This window comes from Scleropages formosus, chromosome 2, assembly GCF_900964775.1.
Source record: "Scleropages formosus chromosome 2, fSclFor1.1, whole genome shotgun sequence".
Lineage (NCBI taxonomy): Eukaryota > Metazoa > Chordata > Actinopteri > Osteoglossiformes > Osteoglossidae > Scleropages > Scleropages formosus.
The window spans coordinates 37,645,716-37,659,972 of record NC_041807.1 but is presented as its reverse complement, the minus strand read 5'-3'; the positions used below and the strand labels follow the sequence as shown (position 1 = coordinate 37,659,972).

Here is a 14,257-nt window from a genome sequence, read left to right as displayed (position 1 = left end):
AACTCAAGTGGACTACGCACCCTGCATTCATACATAATGACACATCCAGTCTGAGAAACTCTAGCCCATGTCGGTTTGTCCTTTTGTTGCACAGAGCTTTGAATCTCACAGCTGTTCTCCGTGCAACATGGACCAGGAGCTTCGGAGCTGATAAGGGCACCATCCTCTGAGGCCACTTCCCCAGCGATGCCTCCTTAAAAAGGCTTATCTGCCTGTGCGGCGTGGACAAGGCCGATTTGTATATCCTGTTGTAACAGATATCATCTACAATAGGCCAGCAGATACAATCTCGCAGAGACCAGTCTGACTTTAATCGCTCAAATTACCGTGGGTTGGTGATTAAGGTGCTGGAAATTTTCGTTCCAATTTGGATTCTTTTCAACCCGAGAAACAGGAAACTTTAGCTTTCCCCTCCCTCCATTCAAATCGAGGGGTTTAACATTTCGCCGCGTTGAATACGGCTTGTGAAACGATAAAATCAGTCTGCTGTATAATTAATTATGTTTGTAAACAGAGCCCTGCCGAGAAAAAATAAAATCTTTTCCATCCCGTCGCTGGCTTTTAACTTTTAATCTAAATGATGATTTGAAACGATTGAAAGTTCAGAAAGGGGAACAAAAGACGGAATTTTATGTGGAATTTGAAATGAAGATGTTTTGGAAAGGCTCTGATTCCATGTTATGTGGAGGAAGAATTTCATTGTGCTCCTCATGAAGTGAGCATTCACTGCCGCCCGTGTCCCTCGTCCTAGAGAGCAGAATGTGGACACTTTGCACCCCTCTGTTCCAAACCGGTGGTGGGCGGGACGGGGCGGGGGGGTCGGCACAACGGCCCTTTCTTCTACCGGCCCTATTCTATTCTCCAGTGGAAGCTTTACACTGGAGGTGGGAGGCAGCTGAACGGCACACATTTCACTTCACGGGTTCTGAGTAACTCGAGTTAAAAAGTAATCGAGTTATTAAAAATATTATTGCGGATACTTTTTAACTAACCCTTGTATCATTCGATAAATTTATCGATCTATACTGACACATTCAAACCATTTATTGATAAAAACAAAATCCAACAACAAACTGTGACTTTAAAACAAAACTCTTGGGTGACATTAATATATTTACACAATATTTAATTACTGCACTATTTTTTTTCTCACACAGCCATATTCTGTGAGGATTTCTGAAATTATATAAATTATATAACGTGACCGCCTTATTTGCGGTCATGTTATATCCCACCATTAATCCCATTTCTTCTTGTTTTCCAAAATGCCAATTATTGTGGGCCAAGTATAAAAACATGCCATTTTTCCTGGATTTTCATTTCACTTAGATAAACTGTAAATTTGTGAATGTAAGTCTGAGAATGTTGTGTAAAATGGTTCAGGGTGGTAAAAACTGCAGTGTATTGAGCACATACAAATTAATATGTCTAAAGTTGTGTAGAATTATGGTAATTGTAGGCATCGTTGGGATAAAAGATAAGACTGAGTCTGTCTAGTTCCTTGTAATTAAATGCTTTTATTTGCTGGATTGGGATTAATAAAGATTGCTATCTATCTATCTATCTATCAACAGTTTCACTTGACAGCAGGTGTGAACCACCAGCAGAAGATAGAAATTGCATTACATTTACCTTTACACTTACATTTATTTGCATTATGCACCTCTTACTACTGAAATTTAAGGTGCGGGACCCACTAAAAATGCCCAGATGGATTTTGGGTCGACACAAAGCAGTCCCCTCCGCCGCGCGGCCGAACTGTGTGTCCCGACGCCTCTCCTTCTGGTTGGCGGCAGGGCGAACATAAAGCTTGTACTGTGTGTGGTAATATCCTGTCGTGGGATGTACACCTTGCGGATGACACACACCTGAAGGGTGTTTCCTGCCTAAATACACAGTTTTATCTGTGATTTACTGCCGACTCCACGCCCCCACCTGGCGCGCGGCATAGAGAGACTGCTCTCGGTGGGGGTGGGTCCCGTACCGGTCGGGGAGGATATCCGAGCTGGGAAGACGGAGCTTTGTGTGCAGGGTACAGTACGTGCAATTGAGGCCCGCGGTCTGCTGCAGGCGCGCATCCAGGGTACGATTGTTCACACATGCAGTGAAAACACTCTCTCAACTGAGATATGAATGGACATTGACTAGATAATGCAAAACAGGGTAAAACTCTGTCTCGTGGGGGCCTCAATCATTTGTAAATGTTATACATATATTTCTATTTATTCATTTAGGCGATGCTTTTTCTCCAAGGCAACTTATGTTAAGGGACTTACACTGATTTACCTATTTATACAGCTGGGTTTTTCCTTTTTTTTAATGGGAGCAATTTAGGGTAGGTACCTTGCTCAGGGGCAGTGGGTGGGATCTGAGCCTGTGACCTTCAGATCCAAAGGTGTCAGCTCTAATCTCTATGCATTCTGCTGCCCCCAGTATATGCATACGGTATATATACGTAGTACAGGTGGTCCCTCATTTACGATGGTTCGGCTTATGATTTTTTCAACTTTACAATGGTGAGCTGATGATAGATATTCAGTATAAACCATACTTCAATTTTTTTCCCAGGCACGCAATATGCAGTGTAATCTTCTCGTGATGCTGGGCAGCAATCCACATCTACTCTGTCACGCCAAAGTGTGTTAAATGCATTTTTGACTTACGATGGGTTTTGCGGAACATGACCCCCTTAAATCGAGGACCACATGTACATACATTTACTCATTTAGCTGACACTTTTCTCCAAAGTGTCTTACAATGTTAAGATTACAGTTCTTACAAGCTAGTAGAATTATTTACCTCTTTATACAGTTGGGTAATTTTACTGGAGCAATTTAGGGTAAGTACCTTATTCAAGGGTACTACAGTCAGAGGGGGGATTGAATCTGTAAGCTTTGGATCTCAAGGCAGTAGTCCTAACCACTACACTACCAGCTGTCCCAGGTGTACTTATCCTGAACTGATGCAGTAAAAATTACCCTGTTGCATAAATAGATCCATCACTGTAAGTGGCTTTGTTGACAAACACATCAGTTCGTCATGTTTTACAGAAGCGTAAGACATACTAATAAGAGTGACACGGCGGGTGATCGCGGGTCCGGATCCTATCCGCACTCTGGGTTTCGATAGGGCAGACGGAGCAGCAGTGGCAGCTGTTGCCTTGCAAAGGACCTGGGTTCGAATCCCACCTCCTGCTGTGACCCCTTTGATCGAGACACTTATTCTGAGGGGATAGTAAAAATTACCCAGCTGTGTAAGTGGTTAATTATTATATTTGGTCTAGTACAAAGCAGGCGCTGTAAGTCACCTTGGAGAAACGTGCCAGAGAAGTAACAGTTAACAAAAATACAGAGTCGGTTGAATTCCTAGAGCCCGTAAAGTGAAAGTTCCCAAACGAGCCACAATCCCCAAGATAGCATATTCTGGACACTCACCGCTCCCTCCTGGCCCGGTGCTGCATTACCTGGGGGAAGGTGTGACTGCAGCCTGCCTGCGCTCCCCGCCTCGAACGAGTCCCGACCGCAAACCCAAGAGTAGGCTCCAGGCTGCCCTGTTCGAACCCGCTGCCGAGGAGCGGAGCCCCAGAAGCACGCCGCCTTTCCCGAGAGGACCGGCGACTCGCGTGGGCCCAGCCCACACCCCCTTGGAGCAGCCCCTTCCTGAGCGCTTGGTAGAGCAAGGCACTGCTTGAGCTGCCTTCCCCACACACGCACACACACACTGGCCGGCACCAGGAAGTTGTTTCATGTCGTCTGAAAGCACCTTTGTCTCAGGTGGGCGTTTCTTCCAACAGCAACAGTTCATTATGTTCCAGCGATAAGTGGCAAGTCGCAGCACATGTGGGGTGAGCGGAGGAGCGATCCCTCCACCGAAAAGCCCTCCAAGAGCGGGGGAAGAGCTGCGGCCTCCCGTCCGCAATCACGGCCGCAGATAAACAAACGCACGTTTTTATTAATCACGATAAGCTCAGCGAACCTACATTTCTGTTGTTTCCTTAGGTCACAAATGGCATCACTCATCTGATCACGAGTAGTGGCGCTTGGGCGTCCTGATACTTAAAATTTTTTTTTATGAATTTAGGCCTGTCACAATAAACACAATTTAGGTTTTTCACGCACAAATAATTTGTAATGTTTTTATAAAGAAATCTCTAATTGATTCGTTCACTGAAACATGCAGCAGGCGTATTGATCACTGAAGAACCTTTGATTTTTTTGCGCTTTGTTTGAGGGAGTTATAAACGGGCAAATAATTGTAAGCACCTTAACATTGTAAGCCGCTTTGGAGAAAAGCGTCAACAAAATGAATAAATGTAAATGTTGCTGACACTTTTCACCAAAGTGACTTTTAACGTTAAGCTGCTCATTTACCCATTTATGCAGCTGGGTAGTTTTTATCGGGGCAATATGAGGTAAATACCTTGATCAAGGGTACTGCAGCAGTAGGGAAGATTCAAACCTGCAACCTTCCGCTCTGAAGGCAGCAGTTCTATCCACTACATATCAGCTGCCCCCAAAAAATAATAATAATAATAATAATAATAATACAACTACTACCACCACAAGTTGCAGGTTGAAAGGTTGCGGGTTCAAGTGCTCCTCCTGCTGCAGGTCTCTTGATCAAGGAACTCACCCTGGGTTACAGTGGTAAAAAATACCCATGTGCATAAATGAGTGAATCACTGTAAGTCACTTCGGAGGAAAGCGTTAGCTAAACGAATAAACGTTCATGTTAATGAGACACACTCCTGTTCCCTGACCGATGGCACTGCCTTCTACGGTCGTGCACAGGTCAAAGTGTGTGCCGGTAATCCACACTTTCTTCTCGAGCAGAGAGTAAACTCTGTGCCTGTTTACACAGTAAACAGATCAATAATTGAATGAGAGTCTCTGCGTGTGTGTCTGCAGCCGTGGACACACTGCGATGTTTTCTTTTCTTGTGCACGTGCGTATCGGGACGAGCCGAGTCACCATGTGTGTTAATGAGGACTGAGGAGCTGCTGTTTACCAGCACTGAGAATGGCGGGGGCAGGCGGTTTGACCGCTGGCCGAACAAAACCGTCTTTGTTCACATGGAGTGTGTCCACGGCACAGTGCTCCACACATGGCAGCATCCCAGAGACCATGTCTCCTGCTTCTGACATCCTTCCTTGTGGAACAGGTTCACGGTCAGACATTACTGCCCATGTGTCTCGTTCTTATGGACTTACATTTACGTTTACGTTTATTTACTTAGCAGACACTTTTCTCCAAAGTGACCTCCAATGAACTCTATGTATTGTCATCAGCCCACACACCTTATTCACCGCGGTGACTTACGCTGCTAGATACACTACTTACACTGGGTCACTCATCCATACATCAGTGGAACTCACACACTATGGGTGAACCTGAAAGGAATGTCTTTGGACTGTGGGAGGAAACCAGAGCACCCCGAGAACATGCAAACCCCACACAGACTGAGCAGGGATCGAACCTATGTCCTCTCACACTGCCCAGGCGCTTTGAGACAGCAGCGCTACTCGTTTACAGTGACACTGACACACAAGACCTTCCGAGCTACGACCACAAACAGACACTGAACACTCTGTCATCTGCAAAAGGATGGTGGTCAGAGTCTTTCCACACAACAGTTCATACCATCGTGATATTCAGATTTAGTGCACAAGTTAATAACTATAATGTGGGCAGAGTGATTTGCTTTAAGTAAAGAAAAATGAAATGGTGCACGGTCGAGCAAGAGAGCGAGCGACTTCCTTTCCTGTCTGCTGGACGCGTCACCTGGAACGGCGGCGACGTGGGGGGGCCCTCCTGCAGGTGTTGCACTGGCTGCAGGGTTTCCTTCCCATTGTGTGTGTTCTCCTGGGGCCGCAATTCCCCGCCACTGATTACCGACACAGCCGTCAACAGCTGGTGTTTACGAGCGCCGCGCGCATCACCCGCAGACCTGAGCCGCACTGCTGGAATGGGAAGGCGAGGATGTCATCCTGACAAGACCGAGTCTCCCGCCAGCTGAGCATCATAGAGATTTTTAGCAGTACTCGGCCTCCTCACCCAAAAAACTGGGGATTGGAAATCTGTTCGTAACTGGATTTGTTCGTAACTCAAAAGTCACATCAGTCATTAAGTCGCATAGGTGTCCCTCCAAATACGTACAAATTCTGTACAGATGTTGGACAAATCTACAAACATCCGTGGGTTTATAAAATGAAACCATTCCTCAAAATGGGGAGGATATCAAAATTTCAGACACCGAAAGCCAACCAACCCAACCAACCAACCTATGTCAACAACTGCTTGTCCCGAGCAGGGTCGCAGCAAGGCGAAGCCTATCCCAGAAACACAGGGCGCAAAGCTGAAGGGGGAGGAGACAAACCCTGGACGGGACACCAGTCTGTCGCAAGGCACCCCAAGGAGAACTCGAACCCCAGACCCACCACACAGCCCAGTTCCAATTAGATGAAATGAGGAAAAACTCACACGTCTTCTTTTACACACTTATCTGGTCCAAGGTGTTTCCCACTTTTCTTTTTCAGTTCTTGACGGGATGAGCAATAAACCAAGCACGGCCTCAGCACATTGTGTTTATTGTGAACAATCTTCTAAAACTGCACACCGCTGCTAAAATGTACATACATACCCAAAAAACCGTCAGCTATGCCTTTCCTGCTAATTGCTCTGCTGTCTCTGCAAACATTCAGTTGAATAACACAGCCAGTATGGAATTTCACACACTTCCCATAATAGTCCACATTCCTAACACACTAGCAAAAGAAGAAATCTGCATACACCAACTACAGTACATTACTGTACTTCTGCTTCACTCACACAGCATCGGACTTTCAGTTCTTTTTTGGACACCTTTCAGATAAATTTCATTATACTGCTTTTTTTGTTCCGTAAATCAAAATTTGAGTATCAAAAGCCAAGAGCAATTGTACAGAAATTTTGGAGACAGTTTGTAAATCGGCGAGACACCGGTATAATAAAGAAATAATGTTTTCTATGTCTTTTAAACAGCACCTTCCAATGAACTCTATGTTATGTTATCAGCCCACACACTTCATTCACTGCAATGACTTACACTGCTAGATACACTACTTGCAATGGGTCAGTCATCCATACATCAGTGGAAAACACTCTCTCTGTCACTCACACACTATGGGGGAACCTAAACAGCATGTCTTTGGACTGTGGGAGGAAACCAGAGCACCCAGAGGAAACCCCTGCAGACATGGGGAAAACATTCAAACACCACACAGGCTGAGCAGGGATCAAACCCACATTCTCTCACACTACACAGGTATTGCGAGACAGCAGCACTACTCGCTGTGCCACCGCGCCTCACAACAGCACCTCCAATGTCCCACAACCTCAATCAACACTTTCAGAAACAGACACATCTTAGACCAGGGGTTGCGAACCAAGCGCAGCCAACGAGAGCTCATTTCTGCTGTCGCTCAGCTTTTAACTGTATTATTTGAGCAGTGAGAACACATTAAATATTGACATTTACATGTTAACCGGACACTTTTCTCTAAGGAGACTTACAATAATCTACTTAAAATGGTCCATCCTTTAATATAGCTGGATAATTTTTACTGTATCAGTTCAAGCTAAGTGCCGTGATCAAGGGCACTGTAGCAGGGGGTGGGATTCAAACCCCAAACCTTCTGGCAATGAGGCTCCGCTCTGAGCATTAGGAGTAATCAAGGTTAGAGTTGAAATGTATCCTGACTCGGGTTAGGCAGACTAAGGCAGTAATGGGTGTACCTGAACACGTGTGAATCACCTGTGAGTCAAGCTATATGTGTAACTGTCACCATCGCCCTGTTCTCAAGAGAAATTCCACGGAAGCTCATAGAGCACTTTGAATAAACTTCCCGAAAATGATCAGATCCACCACTTCGGACTGACTCATCCGACAAAAAAAAAAAAAAAAACTGATTGTACATACTAAGATACAGCCAACAAACAAATTATCAACTTTTTTTTTTAATTATACACCATAGAAATAAATTATAACGAGGGACAGTTAGAAGTATAAGGGTCACGTTCCCACAAACACATGTAAAGTTTTCCCGCCTTAGATGTGGTCTCATTCAGACGAGTCTACTGTATTTTTCCTATTCCAGAGGTGTGTTAGTTTCTATTTAAAGTGCCCATGGTATTACAGCTATTTTACCACTTTTTTTTACCGCATTGGCCTTCCTGAGCTGCAAACAAACCCCAACCTGTTTTACCTTGAAGGAAGAGGGTTGGTTTGTTTGAAGCTCCCAGGGGGGGATGTGATCCCTTTCAGAGTCCCGTCCGCAGTTCCGCTCCACTCCCACGTATCCACTTACTGTTGCTCCCGAGCGCATCGGTGCAGTAATTACCTTTGCATGGATCGTGGTGTTGCGCCGGGTGGGATTGTGCTCATGGCCCCATCGCAGCTCCGCGCCGTCAGGAGTCACGAGTGGCTGTGGGAACAGATGCCCCCGGCATCAGCGTTACCGCAAACAAACGGAGAAGCCCATCCCAGGTGGAGCTCCTCGGCAGCCAGGAAAGGAGATAGTACAGGTCCCCCGGTCAGGGAGGCGGAGCCTCGGTCCTCAGAGGGGGCGGGAAACAGTGCGCACACGGAGGGGGGTGGCGAAGGGGCTCTTCAGCTCACCTGTGGGAGGAGTTCAGATTATCTACTGGGGGGGTCCCTCTCACCCGCTGGGGGTGTGCGCCTCGCCTGCCGGGGGTGTCCGGCTCACCTGGCGCTCGAAAAGCAGCCGCTCCATTCCAACCCGCTGCAATAGCAAAACAATGAGAGAGGAACCGGTTCTGCAGGTTGTAGGGAACGTGGGGGATCCAGCTGCGCCGCGCACACCAGGCCCACATGTCGCTGCAGAATTCATAACTGCCCACATACTGTACGTGTATTCCCTGATATTTCGGTACGGGAACTGTGTGCTCTCAGGGTTTTCTCAGTTTACTGTGACAAATTCAGTGTTTTTACGAAAAAATACAAACAGTATACACAGTATGTGTGTGTGAGTGTGTGTTTGTGCATGTATATATACATGAAACTTTAGAAATCATACATGTACAACACAAAGTACCCTCATATTGTATGTATTCACTGACTGCTGGCAGGGTCATGAGGGTCTGGTGCCTATCCCTGAAGCACAGGCCATTGCTGTGTATATATATATATATATATATATATACACACACACACACACACACACATTTTCAGAACCGCTTGCCCCATACAGGGTCACGGGGAACCGGAGCCTACCCGGTAACACAGGGCGTAAGGCCAGAGGGGGAGGGGACACACCCAGGACGGGACGCCAGTCCGTCGCAAGGTACCCCAAGCGGGACTCGAACCCCAGACCCACGGGAGAGCAGGACTGCAGTCCAACCCACTGCGCCACCGCACCCCTATATATATATATATATATCTGTGTGTGTGTGCATATACTGTATATATATGTATATATACATAGTATTGTATGAATATATAATATATATGTATACTTGAAAATTTTGCACAGCAATTTCAATATAAATATAGGCACTACTTGGTTGCATGATCCAGGGAATCAGTTGTAGTGACTATTAAAAACATGTGCTCATAACCAGAAAGTTGTTGGTTTCAGCCCCACTGTCCGCTTCCGCCGCAGTAAGTACTTACTCTGAATTTTATGTTATAGATATGATCCAGCCGTATGTAATGGGGAAATAACGGTGAGCAGCTTGGTCAAATACTGTATGTTTCACTGGATAGCAATTCTTTAAAAGTAGTACATGTTATATTACATATGGCAGGATACAGTAATGGAAATTACTATATCCTGCCATATGTAATATGTGTGCGTGTGTTATTATTATTGTTATTATTATTATTATTGTAGCGTTGGCTATGTGCGTGGAGGACTTGCGCTCTCTACCGGTGGGGGCGCTGTGACTCGTACGCGCCCTCACGTTGCGCTCGTTGTCTGTCGTGGCGCTTGTCTTGCTCGCCTCTGACAACTTCCGGGTTCATGAGCGGACCATTCAAGGCGCGGTGTCGCTCAGCGCCGTCGGAAGCGCAGATGCGCCCGTCAGACAGACAAACAAGCGGGCAAGCGGGACTGTGGCGCGCTTTAATCGTTTTTGTTTGTTTGTTATTTTGAGCGCGGACGCTGCATGTGAGCGCGCAGGTGCGCGATGCCGCTGCTTCCCGCACAGCAGCCGCAGCTGATCCGCAGCAGCCAGAAGGACGAGTTCTACCAGAACTGTCTGCGGAACCAGGCCAACGAGGCTGTGCAGAGCTTGGCAGGCAAGTGAAGCGGGTCCTCCCGGCCCTGACCCCCTGACCCCGTGACCCTTGACCCTGCGATGTGGGGCAGCTTATCAATAACCAAAACCGTGTGTAAAAACAAAAAAAAAACAACATGAAAGTCTGACTCAAGCTGTTTTTGTCCTTATTCAGGATCCAAGAGGTGGCTGGAGTGGAGGAAGGAGGTGGAGCTGCTGTCGGATCTGGCGTACTATGGGTTAACAACCTTGTCTGGTGAGGAAGATGAGCCTGGTTGCCTTGGCAACAGTTTTTACTGCCAAGTACATGAGATGGACTTCAGGGGTCCAACATCTAAAGCCCTCTTGATTCTCAGTTCCAGCTTCATGTTGGTGGAATTGTCTCCCTCTGGCCCTCATGGCTGCTGAATCCCTTTCCAAATTAAAGATGGGTTTCAAGGTGTATATCTTACTGACCCATTTCTTTCCTGATCTTCTAAGCGCTCCTTAAATTTGCGTCCCGCCATCAGCCGTGGTCATCTCTGTATTTCCTTTCAGTTCTGTCTACCCTTCTGATAGTATAATGAAGTATAATTAAACACCCTGAGTATATATGAGTATCTACAGTATGTATAATGTAACATTCCCAGTGTTACGTGCGAACACAGAATATGAAGTACAGCAAGTACAAAAGAGAGCAGCGAAAGGTAGTCTCATAAATAGGAAGTAAGTAGAAAAAAATACCAAATTGAATAGTAGCTGAAAAAGTGAAGGTTAATTCCTCTATCTAGATCTCAATATTTTGAGACAACTAGTCTTTGAACCCAAAGGTTGCAGGTTTAATTCCCACCTCTCTGCAGTACCCTCGAGCAAGGTACTTACCTCAAATTGCTCCAGTAAAAAAAAAAAGAAAAAAAATTACCCAGCTGTATAACTGGGTAAATAATTGTAAGTACCTTAACATTGTGAGTCACTTTGGAGAAAAGCATCAGCTAAATGTATTGCTGTAAATATGTGTAATTTCTTTTTAATCTGTATCTTCACATTTATCTTCAGGATACCAGACTTTGGGGGAGGAGTATGTCAGCATCATCCAGGTCGACCCTTCAAAGCGGAGGGTGCCGTCGCGGACTCGGCGTGTGGTTCTGATCTTGCTCCACACCTTTGTGCCCTACCTGCTTGACAAGGCACTGATCTGCCTGGAGAACGAGCTGCAAGCCGAAGGCCTGGAGTCCCGAGCTGGTCGGAGTGAAGCGACCCGGTCCTGGAACCCCGCTTCGTACCTGCGGGCCCAAATGCGGCGAGCTGTGAGGCTACTGACAGAAGAGCAGAAGAAGGCGCTGCTGCCGGCCGTCCTTGTGCTCCAGCAGGGCGTCACCCTCCTGCACAGGTTCCACGTGGCCTTCTTCTACATCAACGGTGCCTTCTACCACCTGGCCAAGCGGGCCGCAGGCATCAGTTACGTAAGTCGCTCCTTCGTTTAAAGACGAGAACAACTCGGATGTTCTCATTTAGATGCCCAGACACCATAAATTCCTGATTGTTGCCGGAAAATCTAGTGCTAGAACTCTTCAGTCTTTCTGCCACAGCGTGGAATGGCTACCATGTCTTGGCTGGTCACTGCATAACTGCATCCCAAAAGCTTGGTTGTGCAGGTGCATGATGGGAAGTGTATGCAAAAATTTAATTGAAAAATCAGGATGGACACACAAACACAAAGGCAAAAAGCAAAAATTCTAAAAACATTTGCAAGCATAACCACACAGTAAAGTAAACATGCAAACCTGGGGCTAGACATTAATTTTTTTTTTTTTTTGTTTGGTTATCCGCAGGACTGGTGCATTTGACAAATTTAGTCCAATTTACTAAATTTAGTCCAGATATGTCCAGCTTTTGAACATAAAGACAATAAGTGAATATCTGGATTTAAAATGTCCATGTAATCACAGCAAGGTAATCAAGGAAGCATGCTTACAAAAATGCACCACTATAAAGAAGTCGCCCAAAATAGCAAGATAATGGTACTATTTCGCTTAATATTTGACAAATTTGGGTGCTGTCTAGCAAGAGAAGGATTTCGAAAGGAAAATGCAGGCGCGGTAAGTGACGTCGCACAGTTTCTTTATTGTTTATTTCTTTATTTCTTTCTATTGCTTCCTCTTCCATTGGGTTTGCTTGCATATCCTTGTTCATTTTTATTTTCTTTAACAGTTGTGTGTTGTCATCGTCGTATTGTACAGCTGCGTGTTCAGGGAGAGGCCGGTGAGAGCCTGATGATACGCACCAGTTACAAGGTGCTCGGCGTGGTGTCCCTGCTGCAGCTGGCGCTGACGCTTACACTGCAGCTCAACAACTTCAGGCAGAGACGGAGAGCCAGGGAAGAGTGGAAACTGCACCGGAACCTTCCCTCCAGGTAGCTCCTCGAAACCGTACTCATTCGAAGCACATAAGACCGTATTCAGACCTTTCTGGACCTTTGGGGATCGTCTTGGCGGTGGAGACTAAGCGCCTTCCGCTGGTGTGTGTCTGCCTGCGTCTCCCCAGCGCCCAGCCAGCGGAGCCACCTGGTGCCAAGGCTGCCCGTTGCATCCTCTGTTTGGAGCAGCGGAGGCACTCGACAGCCACACCCTGCGGACACCTCTTCTGCTGGGAGTGCATCACCGAGTGGTGCAACACCAAGGCCAGTCTCTTGTGTCACCTTGTCCCGAGTTGTACTTCGCTTTGGAGGAAAGCTTCCGCTAAATGAATAATTGGCTTTAGAGGCTCGACCCACAGCCGTCATGTTCGATGGCATGCGATTCGGTCCAGCTCTCGGTTCAAAGATGGTGACGGTCCCATGTGGGAATTACAAAGAAAGTTTAATCACAGATTTCTTTGTCTCGATGTCTTACAGGCGGAGTGTCCCTTGTGCAGAGAGAAATTCCTGCCCCACAGACTGGTGTATCTACGGAACTACAAATAACAAGCCCTCGGCACTCTGTTCATCTCGTAAACCATTTGAGATGTGAACACACTGGAATTCGGTTAAAACTGTTGCACTTTTATCCAGTTTATTCCATTCGAGATATTTTGGCTGTAGCACAGAAGTATAAAATTGCTACAGGTGCTGCAGGACACAGGCAGGTCGCAGTATTAAACATTTCTTTGTGGTTTTTTTTTTTTTTTTTTTTTAAACTTTATGTGTGGGTATTGAGTCAGTAGTTGTATATAGTGGTTTAGTGACTGTTTGGCTAATGTGTATAATGATATATACATAATTAATGAATGGCGCTTTAAAACTGGATTGCATCAGTCCGTATCATGATCATTTTGATCTGCATGGGGAGAAACTAACAATAAAATGCAGATAAGAGAGATGCAGAGATGAAGAATTGAATGTTCAGATCTTTCCTTTTTGGAATCTTCTAAGCTGATTAAAGAATTTAAAATAAATAATCAATATGGTTGCTAAATATTCTGTCTATCTGCTAGGCTACTGACCAGTGTAGGGTACAGAGCTTCTGTCTACAAGGGCAGCAGGAAGGGCTGGATTTCACTCCATCTCAGATCTGTGCCGCGCTGAAGATGTTATCTGGATGGTGTGTCTCCACACCTGGTTATTCAGGTGGTAAGCATTGCTAATTAAATGTGTTTTTTAAAACCTGCTTGGGGATCATAGTAATACAACCTGTTGGCTGAACTTCGCTGACCCAGAGCTCATCCACACCACATGGCGATATCCTCATTTAAGATCTTTTATTGTATTATTAAAACACTTTTGGGAAGTATTGACTTTTCTCATGAACATGCAACGTGAGGGAGCGCTGGTTTGTAGATCTTTAAAGTCACAGTAGCTGTTGGACCCCTGAAACCCCCCAAAACCTCCCAAGACATCCTAGTAAAGGGTCGTAGCATTTTTAAACACCTTCTCAGAGTGTAGTCTGTCCTGTATCATTACCTGATACTGCAGCGTTGTTGTGTGTAGTGAAAGAGCAGAAAATTGTATGGGATGAACCGGACGGAGT

The 14,257-nt window shown here is 45.8% G+C and overlaps 2 protein-coding genes across 4 annotated transcripts in view; one reads left to right on the top strand and one right to left on the bottom strand.

Annotated features, from left to right (window-relative positions):
• Positions 1-8,527, bottom strand: part of plch2a (phospholipase C, eta 2a) — a 166,734-nt gene extending 158,207 nt beyond the window's left edge. Inside the window, exon 1 of one of the 3 annotated variants that reach the window (XM_018736553.2) lies at positions 8,378-8,527. The gene's annotated coding sequence lies outside the window, so the exon portion shown is untranslated. Of the gene's footprint in view, positions 1-3,434; positions 3,700-8,377 lie in introns of those variants that run through there. The other 2 variants (XM_018736552.2, XM_018736556.2) reach the window with 2 other exon arrangements.
• A 1,486-nt stretch (positions 8,528-10,013) lies between these two features.
• Positions 10,014-13,417, top strand: pex10 (peroxisomal biogenesis factor 10). Its single transcript, XM_018736532.2, has 6 exons — positions 10,014-10,296; positions 10,450-10,530; positions 11,310-11,716; positions 12,494-12,666; positions 12,798-12,933; positions 13,147-13,417. The coding sequence occupies exons 1-6, from the start codon at positions 10,185-10,187 to the stop codon at positions 13,213-13,215; spliced, it is 978 nt and encodes a 325-aa protein (XP_018592048.2). The 5' UTR covers positions 10,014-10,184; the 3' UTR covers positions 13,216-13,417.
• Positions 13,418-14,257: the final 840 nt, after the last annotated feature.

Coding starts and splice junctions, on each gene's coding strand:
- pex10 (XM_018736532.2), top strand. CDS start 10,185: ATGCCGCTGCTTCCCGCACAGCAGCCGCAGCTGATCCGCAGCAGCCAG. Junction 10,531..11,309: donor TGGGTTAACAACCTTGTCTG/GTGAGGAAGATG, acceptor ATTTATCTTCAG/GATACCAGACTTTGGGGGAG. Junction 11,717..12,493: donor GGGCCGCAGGCATCAGTTAC/GTAAGTCGCTCC, acceptor CGTATTGTACAG/CTGCGTGTTCAGGGAGAGGC.